Genomic DNA, 25534 nt, shown 5'->3' on the forward strand with positions numbered 1-25534 from the left:
GTTACATTATTTGAAATAAGCTCAATTAACATAAAAGCTTACAAACAGACACCAAAAAAACGAAATAAAAAAAAAAAGAAAAAGAAAAAGAGATATATTCAATGGCGTTACACTTTCGGTGCATAGTAAGGTAATTTAAGCTGATTAATTGCAGTAAAAAAGGTAATTTATCACTCTTATCGTTTACCATTTATTTCGACCATTAATTTATTTCGATGTGGTTAAAAATGAATCCGTGACATACCAGCGTGACACATGACTGAAATCAGCATTCTCGTAGCTCAGGTAACATGTAGTTGTCTTTATTATTACACCTTTTACATGAGCGTTTCTAAATCTGTAAATAACGACATTTTAATTTTTTTTACAACACAAGATGGTCAGGACTAACTAGATGGAATTTTGTCAACCTGTTTTTTACAGTCCGCCTGAGACAGTTTAGCATAATGTTACGCAGAAGACGTTCCTTTCTAACTTCGTAATTCATAATTTTCAGGTACGTTTTGATGAATTTATGGATTCCTCGCCCTAAAAAAAAAGCTGAGCTAGTTTTCAAAATAGACACTTCTTCAGATATTGATTTTGAATGAGAAAGGAAGTCACTACAAATATGCATAAATTAAGCCATGCGCACTTTGACCATGGAATGTTACCAAAGTTCATCGAGCTCCTGCAGATGGAAAACACCAGTCCCCTAAAATGATTTTCTTGGTTTTGAAACACTAGTCCAAGTGCTAAACACGGATGGTGGTCAGGACTCCAGATTCCATTATCCTTTTGAGAAAAGCTTCTTGGAACTACAGCACGCTTGCTTAAATTTGAAATGGGCTTTCTGTGTGGTATTTTTGTTACAACGTAACTCTCAGTTATTGAGTCAGATTTTAGATATTTTGCCATCAATCAATAGAAGCGACGTAAAATTATACAACGTGTCCCTTTATTGTCATTTGATAAGATGCGTCAGGTTTTAGACCCCTCAGCGAAAAGCTTAAAATTGACTCTGAAATAATGCGGGTATCAGCGGCCATCCCGAGGGGTCGACCCCCGGGCACCCAGGGGCATTTGTCACAGCTGCCGTGACAAATACATGCTAAAGCCCATCGGGTAAGGCAAAAAATTGGGACAAATACCCCCACCCCTGGAGCAACCTGGGCAACATATAGTCGGTGTTGCCTGTTCCTCGATACAAAAGTACGAGTGATCATGGTTTACTGAAGCCACATCAGCACTAAAATCCACACAAGTCTCTATGGAGTCCTCAAATTCGAGCTTTCTGGGGCAAACTTTCTTGGCTTGCGGTTGTTCATCACACTGTCTCTTCCTATCGGCAAGACGCTTCGAATGCGAACTAACCGTATGAAATTGAAATCTCGATGTCGCTCTCCTTAAAATGCAATAAACAGATTCTTGGATCGCCGAGTGTCTTGAATTTTTTATCCGCTCGCTTACAGAAAACCTCCCACTTCTTACGCTCATTGGGCCTTGTAGGAAAGCAAAAATAACTGAGATCAGGTCGTTTCTTACTCCCATTACGGCACAGAGCAACAGCACAATACTTGACCATGGCACACAGGATAATAAACTGCAAAGGACAAATAAAAGACGCCAAGATTTCCCGATTTGTCAAACGCACATAGCGAGCGAGCTTGCTTGTCCTGTGGCGAAAACCGCTGAACGTTGAGACAGCAGATTACGTGCAAATCCCGTGGGTATGGCCCCGGGGTATTTAGCCAAAAACGCAAAAGCGCTCTAATGCCCCGCGTGCGGGGCATGCCTTTGCTACAAATCCCCTGCTAAGCCCGTGGGTTGCCCTTGGGTTGCCCGGGGGTCGACTCCTCGGGATGGCCGCTGATACCCGCATAAAGAATTTTCCTTGTCCTGGACCGTCCTTGTAAATCATCGTTAAATTTTGGCGAAATAGCACTACGAACCAATTAAATCCGATATTTGCCTATAGAATAGAGTAATCATCTCACTGTGAAAATTTCAAAGAATCCTGTGATCCGCCGAAATTCGAGTGGTCGGTTCTTTCGCGGACAGCCTCTTAAACTCTTTACGGTGGTCAATTTACGTTTTCAACTCTGTAGTTAACACTAAATTACCCTATTATACTCTCCCACCGACGCAGCACCACACTTTCTATAGAAAATTACCCCCTTTATTCGTTTCACAATAAGTTGTATTTTTCAAGCAACTCTAAATAAGACAAATTAAAACGTTTCTTTCCGAGCGAGAGATCATTGTAGGAGCCACTGAGACGCAATTAAAAAATAAACACTGCGAGCTTCGTGATGGTGATGGTGACAGGACAAGCTCTGCTTGCCGATAGGTTCCTTCGCGCATACCTCACATGAAAATTTCGTAGGAAGCTGTAGTTGTTTTTTTTCCGTGTGATGCAATACATCAGTCAGAATCATAGGTGGCGCAAGCCCGACTTGAGGACCAAGCGAAGTATGACCCCCTTTATTTGATAGAAAGAAAACAATGGCAGATGGCAAAAATAACAGTTCACCTCTGGGACTAATCCTTTCTTAAAAGCAGTTTGCAGTTTATCGGAAATAATTCGCCTAGATTTTTTTTTCGAGTCGAAGCGGGCAATTAAAGTTAACTATGTGTTGCATTTATGTTCATTATGTTGCGTTTTCTTCGTTATGCGACTCTGTTAACGGTGGATCATGTTTTTGAACACCTGCCACGAGTGAATAGAGCACGTTTTGTTGTGTGATCGCTCAAAGATGTTGACGTTTCTTTAATGAAAAAGCTTATAGCTTGTTTAAATTAGCTATTCTCTAAATTACAAACACATCTTCGAGTGTGCTCCTTAAGATAATTTGCCCACTGAAACGACTGCGCTCAAGAGTAAGAGAGAAATAGAAAAATATTATCCCAGTTTTCCTCTGCAAAAAAGCAAAGTAAAGTAAGATCATCTCATTTTCTTGTTAAAGCATTGTTTTATTGATTAGTTTTTCCTTTAAACTCCAAAAATTGAAATAGTTTAGTGACGCATTGCTCTAACTTCCTTTTCCGATCAGTCACTTCAGTCGCACAACTTCGATATATGCCCAAACATTGGCCAATCAAAAGCGTTTCTCGTTTCTACAGAGACATCAGGTTGACATTGCAAAATAAGCCCGAGGAGACTAAAAGTACGCCACTCACATCCTTGATTCAGATTCGTCTAAATTGAAGAGCTGGATTATTCCTTATGAAGAAATTCTAAGAGTAATTTCTTTTCCAAGGACTTACTCAATTTTGAGACCATTCGCCTTCACTGAGATGGTAAGTTTTAATTTCAAACAATGCACCAATGTTTACGGATTTTATTTTTTTCTACAGAATTTTATTTTTTCCTGGCAATACATGGTTATCGTTTTCCTTTCCATATTTGCCTTGTATTTCTCGTAGAAACAAAACCATTGAAATTTATAGCGTCCTTAAGATGTAGTGTGAAATTGCATAGCCCGACTGTTTAATAATGACATATGCTCCTGCTAAGAGTAAGGAGAGTGGGGGAGGGGGCAGTGAGTAAACCTTAAAAGGATAAAGTATGGTAATTCTTTTGGTTATTTCAAAGATTAAAGAACTTATTTTCAAAATTTGTGGCGAGTGACTCAAAAATTCATGATCTGTCGTTCTGTTCAGTGGCTACGTAAGTTAAAATCTACCTCCTGCGGAGATTTTGTTTTGTTATTTTTGCTAAAAAATTACAATAACAAGTTTCATGCAAGAATAAATGTCATAGCTCAACGACAAAAATGTAACAAAAAAAATAGAAGGAAACAAAAGTTTCAAAGTTAAAGATGATAGCTGCGATAGCAAACAATTTCATGGCAGTAGCGAGACAAGAATAATATTAAGCAAAATTTGGTTTATTCGTGATAAATTATTTACCTTAAACGGAAGCTCTTCGCATGGAACACTGTTTTAATTAAAGATGTCATGAAGAGTTGTTTTCTAAAAATTACTCTGTTTTCATCATTTAACAAAGAAACTTATCTCTTCCGCATGATTCCTTTTAATACTCTAAATTAGACCCAATTGCGTGTGAAACCTATCCGCGTATGTGTCATCACATGTTGTGTTCGGCGCATTGAGTTTGCCTGAACGGACACTAATACTGTGTTTATTTCTTAACAGTTTTTCTTGGTCCTAGTTTTCATTCTTTGCCAAGTACAAGCTCGAGGTATTTGATGAATTTTCCTCGCAAGTTTAAAATTCCGAGGATTTACCCTTAAAGTTATGTTATGGTCAATTCCTTGGGGATAAAGTTACGATCAAGGTCCGTGCCTTTGAGCTATTGTATAACAGAAACGTGAATGGACCCTTATTGCAAACAAACGAAATAAGCGAAATTTTTAAAGCTCTTCCTAAACTTTTTATTACAAAAAAATTCCAAAATTCAAAATGCCGCAATTCTTTACTAACTTGTTCTGTAATCTTTTTTTTTGGACATAAACAATTGGGCACCCATTGTTATTCCTTGTCAATATTTTTCATCAATGTTTTTAGATATGATTCAAAATAGCACCTGCCTTATTCCATATTTTTATTATTACCTGGATTTAAGGTTTTTGTACTGAGAGAGATGTCTGACTTCATCAGAAGAGCGAATTGAATCCATCTCGACAGTAAAATTGGATGTCTTACAACGGTTCATGGAAGCTGTAAATGTACTGTCTCTTCTGTTCAGTGGCTCTAATTTTTCGAAAAGGAGTAATAAAGGGTATAGACTACTTCAATTTATAAGATATACCTGCAGTTCATACGTCATGGATTAGGCTCGAGTGTAATAAAAGCCCAAGTATGTAATTCAAATGGCAGAAATTTTTTAAAAAATATGTAATTAATAAGCTTAGGAATGGAATTTTTTTTGTTTCGGCGTACCAAAATCACACGTAGAGTTAACGTGCAAACATCGAATGGTGGCTTGGATTGCCACGTGTCACAATTCCTTAAATATCCCCCCATGCCACTCAGCCCAAGCTAATCAACCTGCCGTACACGAGCGGATTCAAAGCTCTCGCATGAAATCGAGGCACGAATTCAGTTAATCCAAAATGGCGCCAAAACACTGAGATTAAAGCATCCAGAGAAGAAGTGACACAAGTAGTCTCCGATTTGCTAACTTCAAACGTAAAACATCAAAAGTTTAGGTTCAGTTAAAATCATCCACCTAGATGATTCAGACGGATAAAATACTCTTGGATTTCTTGAGACAAAGAAAAAAGGCGCAAAGCAAAACAAACAGATAAGTGCGTGGCAATCATCATTGAATACTGCACGATTTTTTAGTTAATTAAAACGTTCGGTAGCCGGCGGAAACCTTTCGACCAAATTGGGGTTTATTTAGGTTACTTAAAGAAAAGAAGGTCACGGGGCCCAGTAAAAACTGTATTTATCTTATGGCCGATATACAGTCGGTGTGCGATGATTATTTAAATTTCTAAGAAAATCATTCGTCTATGTATGTATCTTTCCATTCACTCTCGTGAGAGAAAATTCCCCAAGGGGCTTTTGACTCATTTAATCGCTTGCTAATCATCGTTTTTCTATGGGTAGAAGTTTTCAATTATTGTACTGACGTGTTTTGCTTTTGTCTTTACTCTAGCACCCAGTAAGCCTCCACAAAACGTGACAGCTGAGAGATTAAAGGCTGCAGAATCCATCAACGTCTCTTGGAATGAAGTGCCGTTTGGTCACGTGAATGGTCTGTTGATGGGATATTCCATAAAGTACCAAAGAGTGAAAACAGCCGAGAAATGTGTAGTTCACTTGAATGATACGGACATAGCAAACTCAACTGATCCCTGGATAGTACTCAATGTTCAAACCTACTCGGTTTATGAAATTAAGGTGGCGGCTCGTACTCAAAAGGGCCTGGGGCCTTATAGTAACTATACCTATGGTGGTAGGTATAGGTATAAATAATTCGGAATAGCTTAACGCTGTAATCACTGAGCGAATGCTTGAATAGCTATCCTCTCTGAATTACAGATGTTTGGACTTATCCCCTCCTTAACATGTCATGTCAATATTGAGAGATTCATCATTTTTAAACACAGGGTGGGGTGGGGGGGGGAGATTTTGGAGGATCACACGATTTTCTGGGGGAATGGTTAGAGTGGACTATAGAACATTGTCTGCTTATGAATGCTACTGAGCCTTATGGGGGATCAGGTAAATGTTATTATGATAGAAGTAAAGTCTTACGGACCCCACTTCCCTGGCGATGAATAATTATCGGTCCCTAACAATTTGGTGAATATCTCTCATCCATATTTTCGTTTACTTTAAAGAAACCTGTCGCTGTCCAAAGACTCTTTACACGAACTATTGGTCAACTCCGCCGTATCTAAAAGTGAATCCAAAAGGAAACACTATGGATGGCATTTTTAGTCACATTGTCGTAGATATGATCTATAGAGCTTGTGGAGAGTGTCCTGCATACGGTTTCACCGAAATCAACTTGACTTCAAACGGAAATGGTCAGCGATCCGGCAAGGAAAGCCTTAAAGACGTTCTTGGTGACATCGATGAGGTTCCACAAATAAGTTTTCCAATCTACGGAAACAGATACGTAACAAGATTTGGGGGCGTTCACCCCTATGTTAATCTTGTGGAGTCCCCTGGGTTGGCTTTTGTCGCCGCCAAGAGGAGTCCAGGAGCAGCTGCAAGAAACATTGTAAGCGCTGTGTTTTCGTGCCTTCCACTGGTACTACTGTCTGCATGTATGGCCTTTCTTTCCGGGTTCATTATATGGCTTTTGGTGAGTATATAGTATTTCGCTGTTATTCATTTAAAAAAACGAAAGCTTTTTAGGAGTAGAGTTTTGGACTCAACTTCACACACTTCTTAGATAATGCAATAATGGTAATTGTGATGTGAATATTGTTTTTTCTGGAAAAAGTATGGATATTATAGGGAGAAATTGCATGTCAATCACCTTTAGGAGTTCAAGGGTTAACTGAGTCTATGAACCGCCCACAAGGAAGTATATCGCTTTCGTGGATTGCACCTCAACAGTGCTGTGTACCTCATAACCTAAGTAGAATTCAAACTTTTATTCGTTTTGTTTTGTTTTTTGTTTTTTTTTTCTTAATTGAAGTTAAATCATTGGGAATGTTTCTCTCGTCCTCGTTCCCTATCTCATTATTCAGGATATGAAGAACAACCCAGATCAGTTTCCAGCCTGTTTTAGCAAAGTCATCGGTGAAGGATTCTGGTGGTCGTTCGTCACCATGACTAACGTTGGGTAAGCAAACCCTTAACATTTTTTTATTAGTGCCGAATCTCTTATCGGTGTTTACTTCTTAGCAGCCCTTTTTCGTTATCGTGAACCCAAGCCCCTCTTCTCCTCTCTGTATGCTCACTTGACTGTCTGTCTGTTTTTGTTTTCAGCTATGGAGATCGTTCCCCCCGTTCTGTTCCTGCCCGTATTTTTGGTATGGCATGGACCCTCACTAGAATCGTTATTATCTCAATTCTTATTAGTGCGATTGCGTCGGCGCTGACGATTGTCAACGTTCCATACCCAATCACATTGTACGGTGCAAAGGTGCGTTTCGATTGCAAATACATAATCAGTTTTCTTATACACGCGGCACAGCAGGCTACATGGCATTACTTCATCTTACTTTGCTAACTAATTGAAATCTCAAGCTGCTTGTCTCTAGTTTTATCTAAAAACAAAGGAATGGACTCCTTTTCCTTCAGGGACTGTAAATTACGTATGCCGTATATCAGAATCTAATGGGAACTGAAAACTGGTTCATGAACTGCATGAGAAGATGTAGCGATCGCATTACTGATGGTCTTGCCACGGAAATAGTTACAGACATAGTTACAGCATCGTTACGGAAATAATAACTCTTCATTGTTACTGGAAATGACTATTTTACAGACTTAGCGTAATCGAGCATGCCCTTTTAAAACGTTCAGTAAATATCAGTTCTGATGGTATTTCTTTGAATTTAACTTAGATTGGAGCAATTCAAAACTCCACGGAACATCGAATTGGCACCCGAAAGAATGCAAGAGTAAATGAAGGTAAAAACATGAATCCCTAATCCCAACTGGTCATTAAGATATTTTGTGAGTATGTCTGGTGGGTTGAAAAAATGGAGGGGCTCCGAAGCCTGCTTGCGAGAACGCGAGTTGCGCGCGCGCTTAAAAGCTAACATGCACGAGAGACATAGTTTGAAGCTACTCTGGTTTGCAGATTTAATGAAGAAGAAGTTACAATTCATAGACCCAACGTTCAGAAAAAAGGCCGCTAATAAGTATCATATAAAAAGACCTCTTGTTGCAGCGTTTAGATCACCCCTGATGAAGGCACTGACAGGAGTGTCGAAACGTTGGGTCTATGAATTGTAACTTCTTCGGTTACATTCATTAAATCTGCAAACCAGAGTAGCTTCAAACTATGTCTGATTGTCCACCTGGTTGCCGTGTGAACTTTAATATATGCACGAGAGAGATACCGAAATAAACAGAAGTAACCAAGTCACGATTCGCTATAGTTTTGCATGTGATTGGCCGCGAGAATGGAGTGTGCTATATTAAATGACCAATCGCGAAACAGAGTAGAACAAAATTTAGCAATCCGTAATCCTTTCGACCCTTATTTAGGAGCTGAAATAACCTGTAATAGTCCTTCAGATTAGAATTTTAAAATGGGCAAAGCAAATTTTTTTTTTCTTATTGTTTTTATCCACAGAAAAGAACTATAAAAATCTTGAAGAAATTCGTGCAGCGCTCGAGGATGGAGAAATTGAGGGTGCCCTTATAGACACCTACGTTGCTGCAGATCACAAGAGCGAACTTTTCAGTGACAGAATTTATGTGAAGGAGATTTTGAACCAGCCACTTGGCTATGGAGTTGTTCTTTCAGGAGCAGCAGTGAATGTGGAGCAGAGATGTCGGGACTTCATCAACCTGCACATTAGTAATATATTCCACGTGATAAGCAACTCGACAAAGACACTTGATGTAAGTGAAATTCATAGTTGTTATTTTAATATTTTATAGTAAAGTTCAATAACGCGCTGTCACCAGCTGAAAGAGAATACTGTATGAGAGCATGGAGCATTGAGCTGAACTAAGTTGTCTCGCCATCTGCCAAGCTGAACCATGTCCAACCTTTTCCTGGACTTCTCTCAAGCCTTTTTTTTCCGTTAACTGAAAGTAAAATTTCGGAATAAGTGAGCCGACAAGAAGCGACAGAAGAACCCAACAAAGGTTTGCAAACATGCTAGGTGCCGTAATTTGTGTTATTACAACGTGAGCAGAGACGAAAATCCTCAATGAGAAAGTAAAATGGACAGTCCGAGTTTTGGAGGTTTTCATCCTCCCTATAATTTCTTCGTGCTGTAGCCGCTTCCTGCGTGCTTTTACAACTGCAGAGAGCACAATCAAGGCTTCCCTATTTGTTAAGTAAAGGCTTAGTTAATGCAACCAATAGTGACTCTTTAAAATGGAGTTGTATTTCCTAGGTGGACTCATTATCAGTGATAAAACCAGGGAGAAGTACGTGGTCCGGACCACAACCCTATCCCCATCAGACCAATGAATGTTTGCAAACTTCTTCCATCACCATGGTCTTATATTAATGCTCAACCTAAGATATTTTAAATCTAAGGAACAGTCATAATTTCCCGTCAGAGTGGGAAGTGGGCATAGTATTATTTGGATGTGTCACAATAACATTTGCCTGATCCTACCCAAAGGCTCTGTAGTATTCTAGTTATCCCCTACATTGCCAGTCAATTTTCCATAACCCCACTACCCTCCCCTATAGGTTGTAAAATCGCTTCTCCTCCCTCTCCCCTTTCTGTTCTGTTAGCGACGACTGACCCTCTCCCTTCCCCCCTGAAAACCGTGCGATCCCCCCAAAACCTCAAGCTCCTTGCAGGTGATCAATAATGGCCGGTCACATATTATACCTGGCCCGTATAATTTTTTTCTTTGACTGTATTTTTTAATTGATTAAAAATACTTTCGTGGTTGTTGTTGTTGCTGTTGTTGTTACTGTCGAGTTTTCCTTTCTGTGCTTATTTCTTGTGGTCTCTCGCAGCCTGCTCCTCCAGATGAAAATGTGGAATCAAGTACAGACTTGTTCGACGGTTCCTCCGATATGTTCCGCATGGCCTTAGCTTACTTGTGTGGAATGCTTGGATTAGCAATCATTGCTGGGATAACTTACCACTATCTAATTTTCGTTCCACGCCAAAAGAGAGGTAAGACGTCTTATCTCTTATCTTGAGTGAATATTTTTCAGGAATAAGTACAGGTAAAATCGTTTCTAAGCATTCTTGTACCAGATATTTCATGGCCAATCAGCTGTTACACCGTAGGATCTTGGTACGAGATTAATTACAGGCAATCATAGCGCTTTGAAGTTTGGCTACTAAGGAATTGGAATTCTTACCTATTAACCCAACAACTCCTAGAAGTGATTAACATGCATCTTGTACCTATAAGGAAAGAGAGAAGCAATTCAGGATGATAACACAATTGAATTACGTGACAGAGTCACTGGTCACGGTGTATTTTAGAATGCGCCTTTATCGCCGGTTACACCGAATAGAATCCTGGGGTTCGGTTCTGAATTGTTCATAGAGGTTTGAATAGCGTAAGCTGTCAGAACTCAAATATGAAATAACATAAGCCAAATTTTTAAAATGAGTTTGCATTATAGTATTGACCTAGAGCTAACCAAATTATGATATTCGATACGTTTTGTTGACGTCTTTCGTCGCGAGATAGTAAAATTTGCCAAATTTTGGCCTTCTAAAATGTTTAAAGTATTAATCCGTGTGGTCTAAAGCTCTCTCCTACTATATTTCCAACTTAAATGGTTAAAATCAAAGATTTCTCGAGCTACTTATATAAAACGGTCGGAGGTTGCTCAATGAACTTATTTGCATAATCGGCTGTCACGCTAGCGAAATCGGTAAAACTTTAAAGTCACCACGGTGAGGAAAATTGATAAGTGCAGGATGTTTTTATGTTTTTCTGCAGCCAAACGTCTTGTTATAAGAAATAAAGCGGAGTTTTCAATGGTCTGGTCTGGAATTGAGCGATATCAACCAAGAAAGAAACAGTCCTTTTGACCAATTTGAGAAAGCTGTCTAAGGAGTGTTTTTAAATAAATTATGACGAACCTCTGAATAAACGAATATCAAAATTGAAATACTTTTTATACACCTTACATATCACACAGTCTAAGAATAAAAAAGATTTTTTGCTGCATGCGGTGTGAAACGAGGACCGGACTTTTCAACTTTTGAAGTTTTCGATGTCATAAGAGGTCAAAAAAGGGCCTTTGGAAGTTTTTATTATTAAGAGCTCTAAAAATTTTATTGTAATGTATTTCCAGAAACTAATGTGGTTTTATTTACTTGCTACCAAAGATAGTTTATTGGGCAAAGTTTGAGAGAAAACTTTTTTCCGATGCGAAATGCACTGGACCGCTCTTAAAGAGATCGCTACTTAACAATCAGATCTTGGGAGTTTAGTGGTCAAATAATTAAATGTTACAATTGCATTTCTTTATTTTACTGACTATGGCTCCTTTGCAGCATAGTGTTGACAGGAAGACATTACATTCGCCCCCACCTTTGGCGAGTTTTTGGGGATGGGGTGGGGCAGGCTTTAATAGTTACAGGCAGTGCGTTTTTTTTTTATTCTTTATAGTAAATTATTGTAAGCTCCAACCTGTAATTTTGGACTCATTGATAATTAATTATTATATCATTAATCGCCAGTAAATATCCTCAACTTATCTGTTTTTTGTTCAGTTGACAGGCTAAAAGCATCTTCATCCCAACTTGCTCAGAAAAAAGCCCTAGTTGCAGAAATGAGAGATTTTGTACGCATTTTTCACTCACAGATGTCCAATCGAATATCTTCAGAGATGGATAAGTGTAAACAAGTATTAAGAGACATAAGAGAGGAAAGAAACATTTCTAAACAAGGCGGTGCACCTTTATTAAACAATGTTAAAACTAATCCAATCTACTCAGATGCGTCTGAGGGATGTGATTCCGTTGTGGCACAGCGACCTTTGGTATTCAAATCAGCGAAGAGTATTGAAGAGCTTAACAAACATAACACTTTTGTAAACACTGCTGCCCTAAATTCTTCCGGAGAAAACTTAAGCCTTGAGAGTGACTCTGATAACTGTACGAAATGAAGTAACTTTGTGTTAGGTTACACGAAGAACTCAATGATATAATGACAGCAAAGCTCACATCAGTTGATGGATAAGATGGTGCTCATGTTGCTATGGTAATTTTACAGGGTTTAGGAGATGTTTATAGCGGTGGTCTTTGACAGTTAGGCATTCTATGTTATTTCGATCTTTCACCGTGACGCGACAAGCATTAATAGTATAGATTTATTGAAGCTGTTTAAGTAACTCCAAGAGCATTTGCTTTGAAATAAACGAGACTTATTTCTATTTCTAATCATAATAATTAGGCACTGTATTTATTAGTGATCTTTTGCCGTAAGACGAGAACGATCAACAGTAAAGATTTATTGTAGCTCTATGAATAGCTCCTTGAGCGTTTGCTCTGAAATAAGCAAGACTTTCTATTTGTAATCATTAGGCATTGTATTTATGAGTGATCCTTAGCCGTAAGACGACAACGATTAAAAGTAAAGATTAATTGTAGTTCTATGAATAGCTCCTTAAGCATTTGCTTTGAAATAAACGAGACTTATTTCTATTTGTAATCACAATAACTGGGCATTGTATTTGTTAGTGATCTTTTGCCGTAAGACGACAACGATTAATAGCAAAAATTTTTTGTAGCTCTATGAATAGCTCCTTTAGCATTTGCTTTGAAATAACAAAGACTTATTTCAATTTGTAATCAGAATAATTAAGCATTGTATTTATGAGCGATCTTTTGTCGTAAGACGACAACGATTAAAAGATTAATTGTAGCTTTATAAGTATAGCTCCTTAAGCATTTGCTTTGAAATAAAGAATAGCTACATATTACTGGCTTCCATATTTCTGTTTTTAATTATGATAATTTGGCATTCTATTTAATATAATTTTCTGTGCTGCACAAAAAAATCAGGTTAGTTGAAACTGTTTCTGTGGCTCCTCGAGCATTGTGAAATTTGACAATATGCAAGGCAATAAATGACGAAAAATGCGCTTTCTCAGTTTGCTAGCCAATTTCGTACTACGTGCAAGACTGATTGCAAATATGTATATTTATTTCACAAAATTATTTGTAATTCCAATAAAAGACACGCCGGCTGATCCCAAAAAATAATTTCAGGTTTATTGAATACAACACTCATAATCACATCCTCATTAAAGGCGAAATAACATCTTCCCTTTAACTAACACACATTTCCTCTCCATTATTTAGCTTTCTCAAATATCGTTTTTTGGTTTGTAATTGAAAAAAAATTAAAATCTTCCTCAGTACCTCACTAAGGAAAGATGGCAGATTTAACTTCAGCGCTATAATGTTTTTTTCTTGTAGTCTTAACATGACGAATATTCAGGTTCTATATCGTCTTCAGAAATTACCATGTTAGGTAGCGTCTGAGAACAAAAGGGTTCCTGACATTTTGAAGAATATCCAGAGAGAAATGAAAAGGATTTTAGCAAAACCCTTTGTGAACTGTGCTCCAGTTCGTTATTTTCATTATTTGAGACAAGTTGGACAACGTGCTTTTGCTTCTCATACTGTTTCTCACTAGTCCAACTCCGAGGTGTTTGGGTACTAACAACAATACTGCTCTCTGTGTCTCTTTTGGAACTATCTGCAGATCTACGAATTCGCATTTTATATTTCGCTCGCCTTTTTCGTTTCACAACCTCCTGTAGCTCCTTCCTGATAGAGGAAATCTTTTTTAACATGTCCATGTAGAAAGAATTCACGAAAGCTTTCATTTCATCATTAAGAACCTTCTGGTAACTGAGTTGTTGGTCAGTGATTCTTGCCTCGTCCACTAAATGGAAGTAACAAAATGCTGTGAGAAAATAAGCGTTACGCGAACCCCAACTGCCAACTTCTCATGTAATCCTTAAATCAATGCTGCATAAAAAAAAAAACAACAACAAAAAAAAAAAAAAAAACAACAACAACAACAACAACAGCAACAACAAAAAACCGCTTACCTCTTTTCCTTCGGGGAACATATATCAAGAAATGATAAGAGAGCCCGCCCAAGATGGCAACTCCTAGGACGGCAAGGAGAGAAACCAAGCTAATACGGAACATTTCAGATGTGTTGTCAAACAATCCCGTACTTTGTTCCATTGCGGCGCTTTCAGCTGGTGCCTGAAAAATGTACATGCAAAAACTTTACCATGTATTCCCGAGATACGTTTAATCCTAAAATTAAATAACAAAAAAAAAACAAAAAAAACTGATTTTCACTAAACCTAACTTTGAAACGACTTAAGCTTGGATGAATTTCTTCTCGATTGAGTTCTACACTCAGAATTTATATCATGCTTTTTTATTTTTTTTGCATTATCCGTTTCCTTTTTTCGTTAGTAATCAATATATGAGTAGCTAGATCCTACTGTTTTGAATCATTAATAAGCTAGCAAAATTGGAACCGTTGTTACTACAAATCACGATCAATATATATCTTGCAAAATTTAGCTTAGATTCTCAAGTTCGTGAGTAGCAAACCGTTTTAATTTAAACCATTTCCTGCTATCCTTTTTTCTTCTTAATACTCTAGCCTTTCTTTCCTTTCTTTCCAGGTTAATAATATTTATTTAAGGAGATTGTATTTGTTTTTTTGTTTTTTCCTCCATTTTTTTTTAAATTTACACAGCTGTTTTCAACTTCAAGGACATGACATCTGTGGTCATTGTCAGGGTTGGTTTGGTTTACCACTTCATGAAAAGGTGAATCCAAATTAACGTAGCTGTTATAGAATTACTTACATCAAGAGTCTTCGTCATATTCTGGATGATGTGAAAAATTTCAGTTATGTGCATATTGATATAATCCCGGCATTGTTGCTCAACACCCACAGCCGCTCCAGAAAGAACCACTCCGTACCCAACTGGCCTCTCTAAGATCTCTTTAACATATATTCTGTCATCGAAAAGAGTTTCTTTATGTTCTGCAGCTACGTAAGTGTCTAACAAAGCGCCATCAATTTCACCATCTTCAAGTGCTGTTCGGATTTCATCAACGTTATGGTATTCTTTTTCTGAATGAATGAAAATAATGAGTAAGCCAAATTAATCTGAGATGCTTGGTGCTAAGTCCAGAATAGTCAGAAGTCAGAGATCATTTCGGACGACTCCCTCCCCCCGCCTCAGAACTTTGTGTCGTCCAATTATGTCTGTAATAATAATCGTGAGTTACAAATCGGACTCCCGCTTTGCGGTCGTACGATTGGCTAATCGCTTGTATGATTACAGACCGAATTGGATTCCACTTGGCCTTATACGAAATTTATCAGTTGCCCAAAGTTATCATATTAGTTGTTATAAATCGATCTTACCTCCGTTTACTTTTGCATTCTTAAGAACTCCAAGGCGATATTCCACGGAGTTCTGAATGGCTCCGATCTAAATTGGGAAAAAAATGTATCCCTCTAAGTATTTCCCTTTTAGATATAAGCTGGTGAATCAGACTCTTCCTTAGCAACTTGAATGCATTATGTTGCTAAAGTTGTTATCCCTAACCCATCCTGGTGTTTGTAAACCTATCGTTTTGTCTGTGTGTCTGTGTGTCTGTCTGTCCACCTGACCTTTTGCATTTCTGTCTGTCTCTCAGTTCGTCTCTCTCTACCTGACTGTCTATCTATTTCTCGGTCTGTCTGTCTGTGTACTCTTCTTTCAACCTTCCTGGCAGTGCGAGTGTGCATCTGTCACTAATCTATTTGTATGTATTTCTGTCAAGAGAAAAAGTCATTAAGTATTACTTTGAATCATGCATTATCACCATTTGTTTAGGAATACCTTCGCCCCATAAAGAATGACAGGTTTATTCACATTGACATATGTCAGTGACGAAGCAATCGCACCAATCAGAATGGAGATAATAACAAGTCCAATTAGGGTCCATATGATACCAAAAACACGGGCAGGGATAGAACGGGGGCAGCGATCTCCATATCTGCAAGGAGTACATGTAACTGACATTTATAAAAGGATTGGTATACACTTAGATACTGAAAAATGTACATTAGAATTGTATACCTGATGATGCATATTTGTCTAAAATAAGCGCTATCGTGAAATGATTTACAACATCAAATTACTTTTTTTAAATACCGGATCAATATAGGAATGGTAATAACGACCAGATCTGGCCCAATAAGGCTTCGTTTAAGCGGCCAAGATTTGCTAATAGGTATCAATACTTTTTATACAAAAAAAAAAAAACAAAAAAAAACAAAAAAAATTGGCTATAATCAGCTTACCCAACAGTTGTCATTGAAATAAACGACCACCAAAATCCTTCACCAACACCTTCTATAAAAGCAGGCGGAAATTCGTCTGGGTTGAATCTAGAGTCCTAAAGAAGAGGTATATTAAATGTGAGAGAGAAAGATACAATATTTCATTCGAAGAAGTACTTATAGTTTTGGAAACAGTACATTATTTGAGCTTAGGGGATTAATAAGAAAATCACTAAAGGTTCTCAATTCATATTAAAAGATTCTTGGATGGCATAGACAATTACTTACCAAGACCCAAATGATGAATCCAGAAATATAAGCCATACATGCTGACAACATAATCATAGGAATGCATTCTACAACTGCGTTTATCATGTTCTTAGCCGCGGATCCGGGGAGACTCTTTGCAGCAATAAATGCCACCCCAGGGGAATCTACAAGGTTGATATAAGCATAAGCTCCTAGGTATCTTGTGATGTATTTGTTGCCGTAGATCGGAAAGCTTATCTGTGGAACATCATCGATGTCATCAAGCACTTCCGAGATACTTTTCTTGCCAGAAGAGTCTCCTTTTCCATTGGTTGCAATCTCGATTATAGTAGAACTACTGTGACCAGGGCAAAGACCACAAGCTGCAAAGATCATATCTGTCACAATTTTGCTGAAAATTCCTTCCATCCTGTTTTCGCCCTTGCTCACTCTCAGATATGGAGACGTTGACCAGAAATTTGTGTACAGAACTTTTGGGCAACGGCAGGATTCTTGTGAAAAGGACCAAATACACTGTCATATAACTTTTCCTTTGATTTTAAAGCGTATTTAGGATCATTTTAACATGAAAGGGTCGAGTGCTCACTCGGGTGATCACTAAGGGCCTCCTTCACGTACTCACTCAGGTAGTTACTCATGCACTTACTCAAGTACTCACTCAAGTTCTTTATCAGATTCTACTCAGGCACCCATTTACTCACGCGGTTACTTACTCAGGAACCTAATCTGGGTACTCACCTGCGTAGGCATATTCAGTATATGGTCCCATGCCTTTCCGAGTAAAAGCCGCCACTCCAATTCTGTAAATCGAGTACGCTTCGACTTGTAGGGAAACCGAAAGATCTGTTGGCCTCAAAGTCAGTGTGTGCTCGTCTACGCCAAAGACTTGCCTCTCGGATGTTTGAACTCTTTGATACTTTAAGGAGTAGCCTAGTAATATGCCGTTGATGTGATTTGAAGGGACTGGACTCCAGCTGACATTAATGAATGCTTCGGATGTAAGGTTGTAGGCTTTGAAGTCCACAGGAGGCATGCTGGGAACTAGACGGAGAGATAAAAATAATGATTAAAAAAAAAAAAAAAAAAAAAGGCATCGAGAACCTTATAGAAATATTTCGGGAAAAAAAAATGAAAAACCCCATACCAGTAACTCAGAACATAATAAAAGCGTAGTTAGGAGTCTCTCTTTGTTTTGTATAGGTTTTGTTTTTTGTTGTTGTTGTTGTTTTTTTTTATTTCATTAAAGCAATTAATATAATTTAACCCCCCCCCCCCAAAAAAAAAAAAGCTATTCCTATCAAAATATCGATTTAAACAGGAAGGCAAAGACAAGGTGGGAGAGATTAGGAGTTTATTTTCTTCTTCAAATGTCGCCTTTGAAACACGTGCAACATCCTGACAACGTTTTCACTGCCGCCAAAAACTGAACTCACCATCTTCCCAAGTTTGCACAAGTTCAAAATATTCTTTTCCACAACCTTTGGATGTCCTGGCACAGATCACTACCCAAAACCATGTGTTGGGAGCCAATTCATCTAATAAAATGTGATGTATTTCTGGGCCCAATCTCTTGCTTATCCACGTCAGTGTTGACCCGTCATCCTTTGCGAGTCTGACCTCGTATCCCAAGAGGATTCCATGCACGTAAGCTGCGTTGATTGGTTTCCATGAAACACGGATTGACCTTGAACTTGTGACTGTGATAACAGTGTTTGGTGGGGGTTCACTCGGAACTGATGACCAAAAAGGCCAAGTTTGAAACGGATGATTGCAATTTCATATGAAAAGAAGTCGAGGATAGATTAGGTTTTCGTTCACTTTGGTTTGCGACTGGTCGACAAATATTTCGCCTGTCCCTGCACCTATCGACTGCAGGACTCGCGACCTGGTCACAGGCAATTTCTGTGTTCATTGTTTTACTTCACCTTTTAATACCTCTTTCGTCGGCCTTTTAAAACTCGGTGGGGCATATTTTCCACCTTCATCGACCTCACATTGAAACTAATTGGTCCCTTTCACTTGCGCATTATATACTTACCATCCTCCTCAGTCCTCAAAGTCAGTGCCTTACTCGGTATTCCGTTTCCATTCCTCGTAAAAGCATACACTCTTATGGTGTAATGTGTGAACTTTTTCAAATCCTCCAACACCGTCTCCTGCGGCAAGGGTAGCACAGATTTTTGGATGTCAGGTTGAAACCTGGTGATGTTTTCCTTGAATATAATAACGTAACCAAGAAGTGGAACTGAATTCAATTGTGTGACCTCCGACCATTTTAAATGAATTGTTGTTGACGTGGGACTGTTTAACTCCAAAATAACTGGAGCTTCATTTGGCACTAAAGACGAAATGGAGACAAATTTTATGTTATTGACAACAGTTATGAAGTACGTTATTGTCATTTGTTGCTTCGTATACAACTGCCTTTTGTTTTCTTTTTAAGTTTGTCCACCACGAAATCAGGGTTCAACAATCTTTACCAGACACAAGATGCCATAATTTCAATGCTAATGGTCCTAGAGACAAAACCATTGGATAATTTAACCACTGATAATCTAAATTTAGAAACAAAACATCGAGAACACCACCGTGATTTTTGTCGCATTAAGCAATATAAGATGTGTAAGTGCTGTCAAATTAAGGACACATAACTGTTAATCGTTTTCATAACATTGCGCACGCAAGTCCTCCATATTTTATCAGAGGTTATCATGGTGAAAATCCTTTTTTTTTTTTTGAGAGGGCACGGTAACGTATCTTGCAATCTGATTGGTTCTTTACCCGGTCAGTATTTTCTTATCTCTGCCCACGGGCTACGGTAACGCTTTCGTGAGTCGCCAAGTACATCCCAACTTTCGCTGCTATTTTTCATAAATATATCTCGCTTTCCCGGGCTGGGCAGTATCTTTATGCAAACACGTCGGTCACTACCTCAAGCCGATGAATAACTTATAAATCCTCTCTTTTCTCTCACTCAAATCACTTTGGTTGATAGAAAAACATTGGTTTCAGAATGAATTTGTATAAACAATAGTGTCATTACGTTGGTTGACAAGCGGCCTAAAACCCGTCTGCAATTAATTTTACTCGCTCACAAAAAGTACCTAGAAAGTTAAAACGTGAGGTATTTGGTTACAGTTAAACTAAACAATGGAACTTTCGTTCATTTAATACCTGAATTTTCTCAAGCAATTTGTTCGCAGTGAAAGAGCGAGCGAAGTTTTAATTTAAGTTTTACGACAAATATACGCTCTCGGTGAGTCTTTCCAAGTCCGTTCAATTTGAACATTTGTACCGTAAATTGCGCAACAGAAACCGAAGGAATTTTTTGAGAAAAGGCCGCATTAAATCCCCTTGTGTCTCGTTGGAGTGTGTCATTCGAATTTAGTTTTTGTGAAGGAAAGAACAGATTTATACTCGCCATTGTATCAAACAAACGAGCAAACTCTCACAACTTCAAAATAAAACAATTGAATTTACTCACAATTAATTTCCTCGCCGTTTACTTAATGAACAGAGGTAAATCTTCGTACATGAATCAATCGTCGATGAGAGTGAATAATACTTTCCGTTAGATCATTGACTCTTTTTGAAGAAAACCGTCGTCGTGACAGTCCTTGCCAAACTAGTTCCGTTGTTTTTCAAATGTTTTTACGCTTTTTTTTACTTACGCGCTCTCTAATGGACAGGTGTCAGATTGTGACAGATACTTGTAAAATAATGTTTCAGAGTTTGTTTGGAAGCCTTTTGAATTATCGTTACGGAAATGAAAATGTTTCGCTGAGGCATCTCTCTTGAATTTGCATCATATCTATTTTAACTACCATTTACTCGCTCAAAAACTGTTCAGTTTATGGAAGATCTTGCCGTATTTACAGCCCTAAATCATTCGGGTTCTTTCGGAAAGAATTTCGTCAAGTTTCAAAAAAATAAATATGTTATTTACCGGTTAAGGGTCGGTCAGTATGGAGAAAAACTGTGACCTCGGTCTTGAAAATGCTACCCTCAGCCTACGGCCTCGGGCAGTATTTTCAAGACCTCGGTCACAATTTTTCACCATACGGACCTCCCAGCCAGCAAATAACATATATTTATGTACCGCAAGGTAGTGTATCCATCACATGACGTGTGCAATTTCACCTCGAATGAAAGTTCCCTTCAAGTTAGAACACGATTACCTGGTGTAACCGACAAAGTTGTAGTAAGCCCTTTTTCGTTCTTTTTTTGTTTTGTTTTTTGTTTTGTTTATGTTTTGTTTGTTTCTTTTTTTTTTTTTTTAGCACAGCTTGCGTCTGCATGCTACGTTAAAGAAGAATTGGTTCATGCTTAAGCTGTACGTATATCCTTCGTGTTATGAATGCACTTGGGAACTTTAAAAAGCACTCAAGAAGCTCTAAGCTGCGTCTTAAAACTTTCCGTGTGCATCCATAACTCGACATACGCGCACTAAGCATGGAAAAATTTGTAAATCTCATATTCTTAATATTTTTTCTAACCCAGTTCAGAGACTATGCTATGGTTGTGGTTTTAGTCGTGCTCAACAGAATATAAAATCAAAGGAACGTAGATGGCCAAGGAAGTTCATCCATCAACCTCATCTTGTAAGAATCTTCTTATAAGACAACTTTGACATAACCTTAACGAAATGCGAAACCCGCACTCGCTTAGCATGCAGTTTGCGGCACTGGTTCAGAAGGAAGTAAATCAGTTATACTCTAAAGATTCCCAGTTAGTGCTTAATGCAAAGCAATTACTGTAAACAATGAGATAAACATCATCTATCAGGTTAAAGTTATCTATTCCTTAGGTCCTCTCACCATAACTGCTGGTAATGTTAAGCAATTCTGCTGGAAAATTACCCAGAGTCCCTGCGGTGATTTGTTCTTGCAAAATGACAATTTGAAGCGAGTCGATTGCAGGGTAGGTGATGTTAAAACTTGCAATAATGCTTCCTTGTCTAAAAAAAAAAATGGAGAAAACTGCAAGTATCGAAGGCAATGACATCGGCGATTTATACTACCGATCTCCATATAAGTGAATCATCTAGCACTAATATGAATGAGCTTTGGCGCGCTGACCTCAAAAGGATCAAAAAGCAGTTAAGAAACGCATAAGGCGAAAGAGAATTCAAGGTATTAAATGACTGTGTAAGTGCTGGCCTCAAGCACAGGCAAATGCTAGCGACCAAATCGCGATTGAATTTATTTCTACATGTGATTGTTTAAGAGATTGATGTTAGTTTTCCTGGACAAGCATACAACGCAACAGAGTGGACTAAATTGAACTCCCGGATCACTGCTCTCGAAACTGTACCGCGAGTATTATCTGTAATAAAACGAAGGAGATGTTGAGATGCATGAATGCATCTTTGTTCGAAGAGTGGATAAGACCATCCGTTTAGAGATGAATCCAACAAACCAGCAAACGAACAAAGCTGCTGGTGATAGCCTCGCCTATCATATGAGCATTCTCAAGGGGCAGAATTAACCTCTACCTCTAGTTTCATTTCCTCAAAACAAAAGATCTTATCCAAATTTTTAATTAGTCCTCAGACAAATAAAACTAAGAAGAAATACCTCAAACTCAAAAGCTTGAATGTTATGGTTTCGCCTTTTTCCAAATAAAACCCCGTGACCTGAATCGAACGAAGTAGAAGTTTAGGGATGATAACCGCTTGTGAAGACTTTATGAAATATTTGTTATGCTTGAGCTTAAGCTACAGTTAATAAGTAGTATACTCCTTTACTCCACACGGAACTATTTATCACGAAAAAAAACTTGGTATGTGACGAAACAAAATTAAACGGCATCGAGTAATACATTTGTGTTGTATATCAAAGTTTATTTTTTCTTAAGCTGTATATAAGGTGTTTCTTAGTAAAAGTATACGACTACATCCCCGGCTATTTGTTTGACTATTAAAAGGGAAAAATGAGTTACATTTTTAGAGAAACTGTGGTGCTGCGTGCATCAGCTGGGGAAAGGGGTGAGGGGGGGGAGAGACATAATAATTTGGTTTTATCGAATGATTTGGTAATGTAAATTAGTCGAAATAGAGAGTTCCTAAACGTCCCTTGCTCTAAAGGGAGAGCTAACGCTTACAACGTCAGCTATAGAAAATCATTACAGTGACCAATTTCCATATCAATTGATAAAACCAAATTATGTTATGAAAAGGAAAGTTCGCAATTGGGATCATACCTTTCTTCCAAGCTGCTTATTATTCTTTAAGAGGTGATTCTTGCTTTTACATTGCCATAACTACTCTTAGTGTTTTATCGTTCAGTGCTTTAATTTTCGGCGTTAAACTAAGCTTCACAAAGTGGATCAAACTTTTAGATCAATATGCATGAACTCATTTTAACCTGTAAACAATGGAATAACACTTTACAACAGCTTGTACTATACTAAATAAAGTTCAAGAATTGTAGAACTCACGGTAGATTCAATTTCATCCTTGAATCTCTTGTACAGCTCACTTTCAGGGTTTGCAAGTTCATCACTCCAGGTTTCAGCCTTAAGTCGCACTTCGAAGTTTACCTCGTCAGCTGAAGACGATAAATAAATAAACGATTAATTAATTATTGATTACTGACTATTAACCTTGAATTACTCACTAAATAACTTACCTGGACAGCTGTCCATATTACAAAACTGCATCTCAGTTGCTTGACCAATACAGTATCTTCCACCAAAAGCTGGTTTAGGATTGTCACACTGACGTTTTCTTGTTTTGTTTCCACCATTACAGGGCCTGTTACAGTTGGGCCATTGAGTCCAAGCACTCCAGTTTCCGTGAACTAGATTAATTAAACCATCGAATCACCAAGTATGAGTATAAGTATTTGTGCGAGAGGCGAGAAATTATTTAGAAAATAGCTCCTAAATGGGAACAGAAAATGCAATGAAATAGCAGGAAATTAAGGTGCTTTGACTTGAAAATTACGGTGTTACACCACCACAACAACACCTGTTGACACAAGAGCACTCCGGGAAAACAGCCTTAGTTTACGAGATCTGAGAAAAAATAAATTGTATTACTTCCTGATACATCTCCAGACCATGGAAGCTACCTATCGAAGGTACCTTTTTACGCAGATATACTGACACATACCTACAGTCAGGGGAGCTGTTAAAGATTTAGAAAATCAATTGACATAACGGCACGTTGCAAAGAGAGACATCACAATAGCGTCATTGTACAAACTCAAGGTACTTCACGAGCTGAAAAAAGATCAACCCCGCTTAAGTCTAAGTCTAAGGGCTGAAATAACCGTAACGATATTTATGAGAATGCAAGCTCCAGAATAGGAAATCCAAGTGAAATGTCAAATGACGGAATTAAAGAGTTTAAACGGGGACCAGGCGACTATGCCCCTACACCCCGGCTATGCATCTAAGCAAGTCTAGGTATCACTGGAGACGATGTCTTACCTATTTTATTGCCACATGTATTACCAGTGTACTCTGAGGTACAGCTGCAGTTGAATCCTTCTGGGTCAACTGTCCTTGAGCAATTGCCATAATTCTCACAAGGATTTGGTATACAAGGATTGTCTGTCGATAGAAGAACTGAAAGGGTTCAAATTGTACAAGATCAAGAAGCAAAACAATGTAGCTCTCAAATATTGCTGAATTCTCGAGCTCTGGTTAAAAAAAATACATAAATTCGAACTTCGGTAGCTAATCGGATCGAGTGGCTCGTGTACCTTTGACACAAATCATAGTCGAACCTGTGTGAAGCGGCACCATACATTAAGCGGTCGGTCTTCAAAGTCCCGCAATTTTTACCCCATCATTAGTATAACTTTCACCTCTAGTCAGCGGTAGCGGTCATCCTTTACTGAGAGTCTTAACAGCCTTTTTGCTTTGTTCTTATCTGTATTGAACGGTCACATAAAGGGGAACCACTCAAATAAAACTAAGAGTGATCTCTTAAAGATATCCATTCTTATCTCCTGAAATCAATGTAGTAGTATCGTGACCAAGTTTTTGTACCATAAGAGGTCATATACGGAATAAATACCTGTATTAAGCGGTCAAACGGTAGTAAGCGGTCACCCCGCTATTTCCCGTGGTTGACAATTTAATGCAGGTTCAATTGTAGATAAAATGCCAAAGAGGACAACTAAGTATTAGTAGATAAAGAACGCGGACTAGAAGAAGAAACATATCAAACGGACCAGATAAAAGACATCAATTAAATAATTTTATTTTCAGTTTATACCTTGTTGCCTTGCTATAGAAGTGGTGTTGTTGTTGCTGCTGCAGTTGTGGCTGTTAATTGCTATGGCTTTGAGAGTCGTTATAGATACTCCTGCTGATGCTGACCCTTGTAATAGCGGTGTTACAGTTTTTGCTCCTTTTCCTGTAAGTAGTGCTGATGTTTTTGTTGTTATTAGTAATTCTGATTTAATTGCTTTCACTGTTGATTCTGCTGTTTTAAATCTTGTTATTATTGACGGTAAGTTTGATGCCGTTACAAGTTCTTCTTCCGGTGAATTTGTTGACATAGCTGCTAGTTTTTCTGCTGACAAATATTCAGAGGATGCTGTTCGTGTGGATTCTCCTGTTTTTAACGTTGTTATTGATGAAAACACTGGTGTCGTTGCAATTACTGGGGGTTCTAGCCTTGATTTTTTTGACACTGTCAGTTCTACTGCCGATAAATATTCTGACGATGTTGCTTTTGTTAATTCTTTGGTTACTAACTTTGCTATAGATGAAAACGATGGTGTCCTTATCATTGCTTGTGGATCTATACCTGATTTTGTTGACATTGTTGCTAGTTCTGCTAATTCAAATGCTGATGAATATTTTGACCACGCTGCCATTGTTGATTCTCTTGAGCCAAACATTG

General features: G+C 38.2%; 2 protein-coding genes across 2 annotated transcripts; one reads left to right on the top strand and one right to left on the bottom strand.

Moving 5' to 3' along the window:
* Positions 1-6204: 6204 nt before the first annotated feature.
* On the top strand, positions 6205-13009 carry LOC131799935 (uncharacterized). Its single transcript, XM_059117622.2, has 7 exons — positions 6205-6766; positions 7158-7252; positions 7399-7555; positions 7980-8046; positions 8717-8988; positions 10073-10235; positions 11799-13009. Exons 1-7 carry the CDS (start codon positions 6380-6382, stop codon positions 12191-12193), a joined length of 1536 nt encoding a protein of 511 aa, XP_058973605.2. The 5' UTR covers positions 6205-6379; the 3' UTR covers positions 12194-13009.
* A 390-nt stretch (positions 13010-13399) lies between these two features.
* LOC131798775 (uncharacterized) lies at positions 13400-24399 on the bottom strand. The gene is made up of 16 exons (XM_059116433.2): positions 24384-24399; positions 24109-24246; positions 23304-23474; positions 23113-23222; positions 22251-22309; positions 21492-21631; positions 18713-19012; positions 18108-18407; positions 17413-17715; positions 16693-17165; positions 16426-16520; positions 15962-16118; positions 15502-15568; positions 14933-15204; positions 14150-14312; positions 13400-13980 (listed from the first exon to the last, which is right to left on the bottom strand). Exons 1-16 carry the CDS (start codon positions 24397-24399, stop codon positions 13511-13513), a joined length of 3234 nt encoding a protein of 1077 aa, XP_058972416.2. The 3' UTR covers positions 13400-13510.
* Between the last annotated feature and the right edge of the window lie 1135 nt (positions 24400-25534).

The sequence above is a fragment of the Pocillopora verrucosa genome, chromosome 11 (genome assembly GCF_036669915.1).
Source record: "Pocillopora verrucosa isolate sample1 chromosome 11, ASM3666991v2, whole genome shotgun sequence".
Taxonomy (NCBI): Eukaryota; Metazoa; Cnidaria; class Anthozoa; order Scleractinia; family Pocilloporidae; genus Pocillopora; species Pocillopora verrucosa.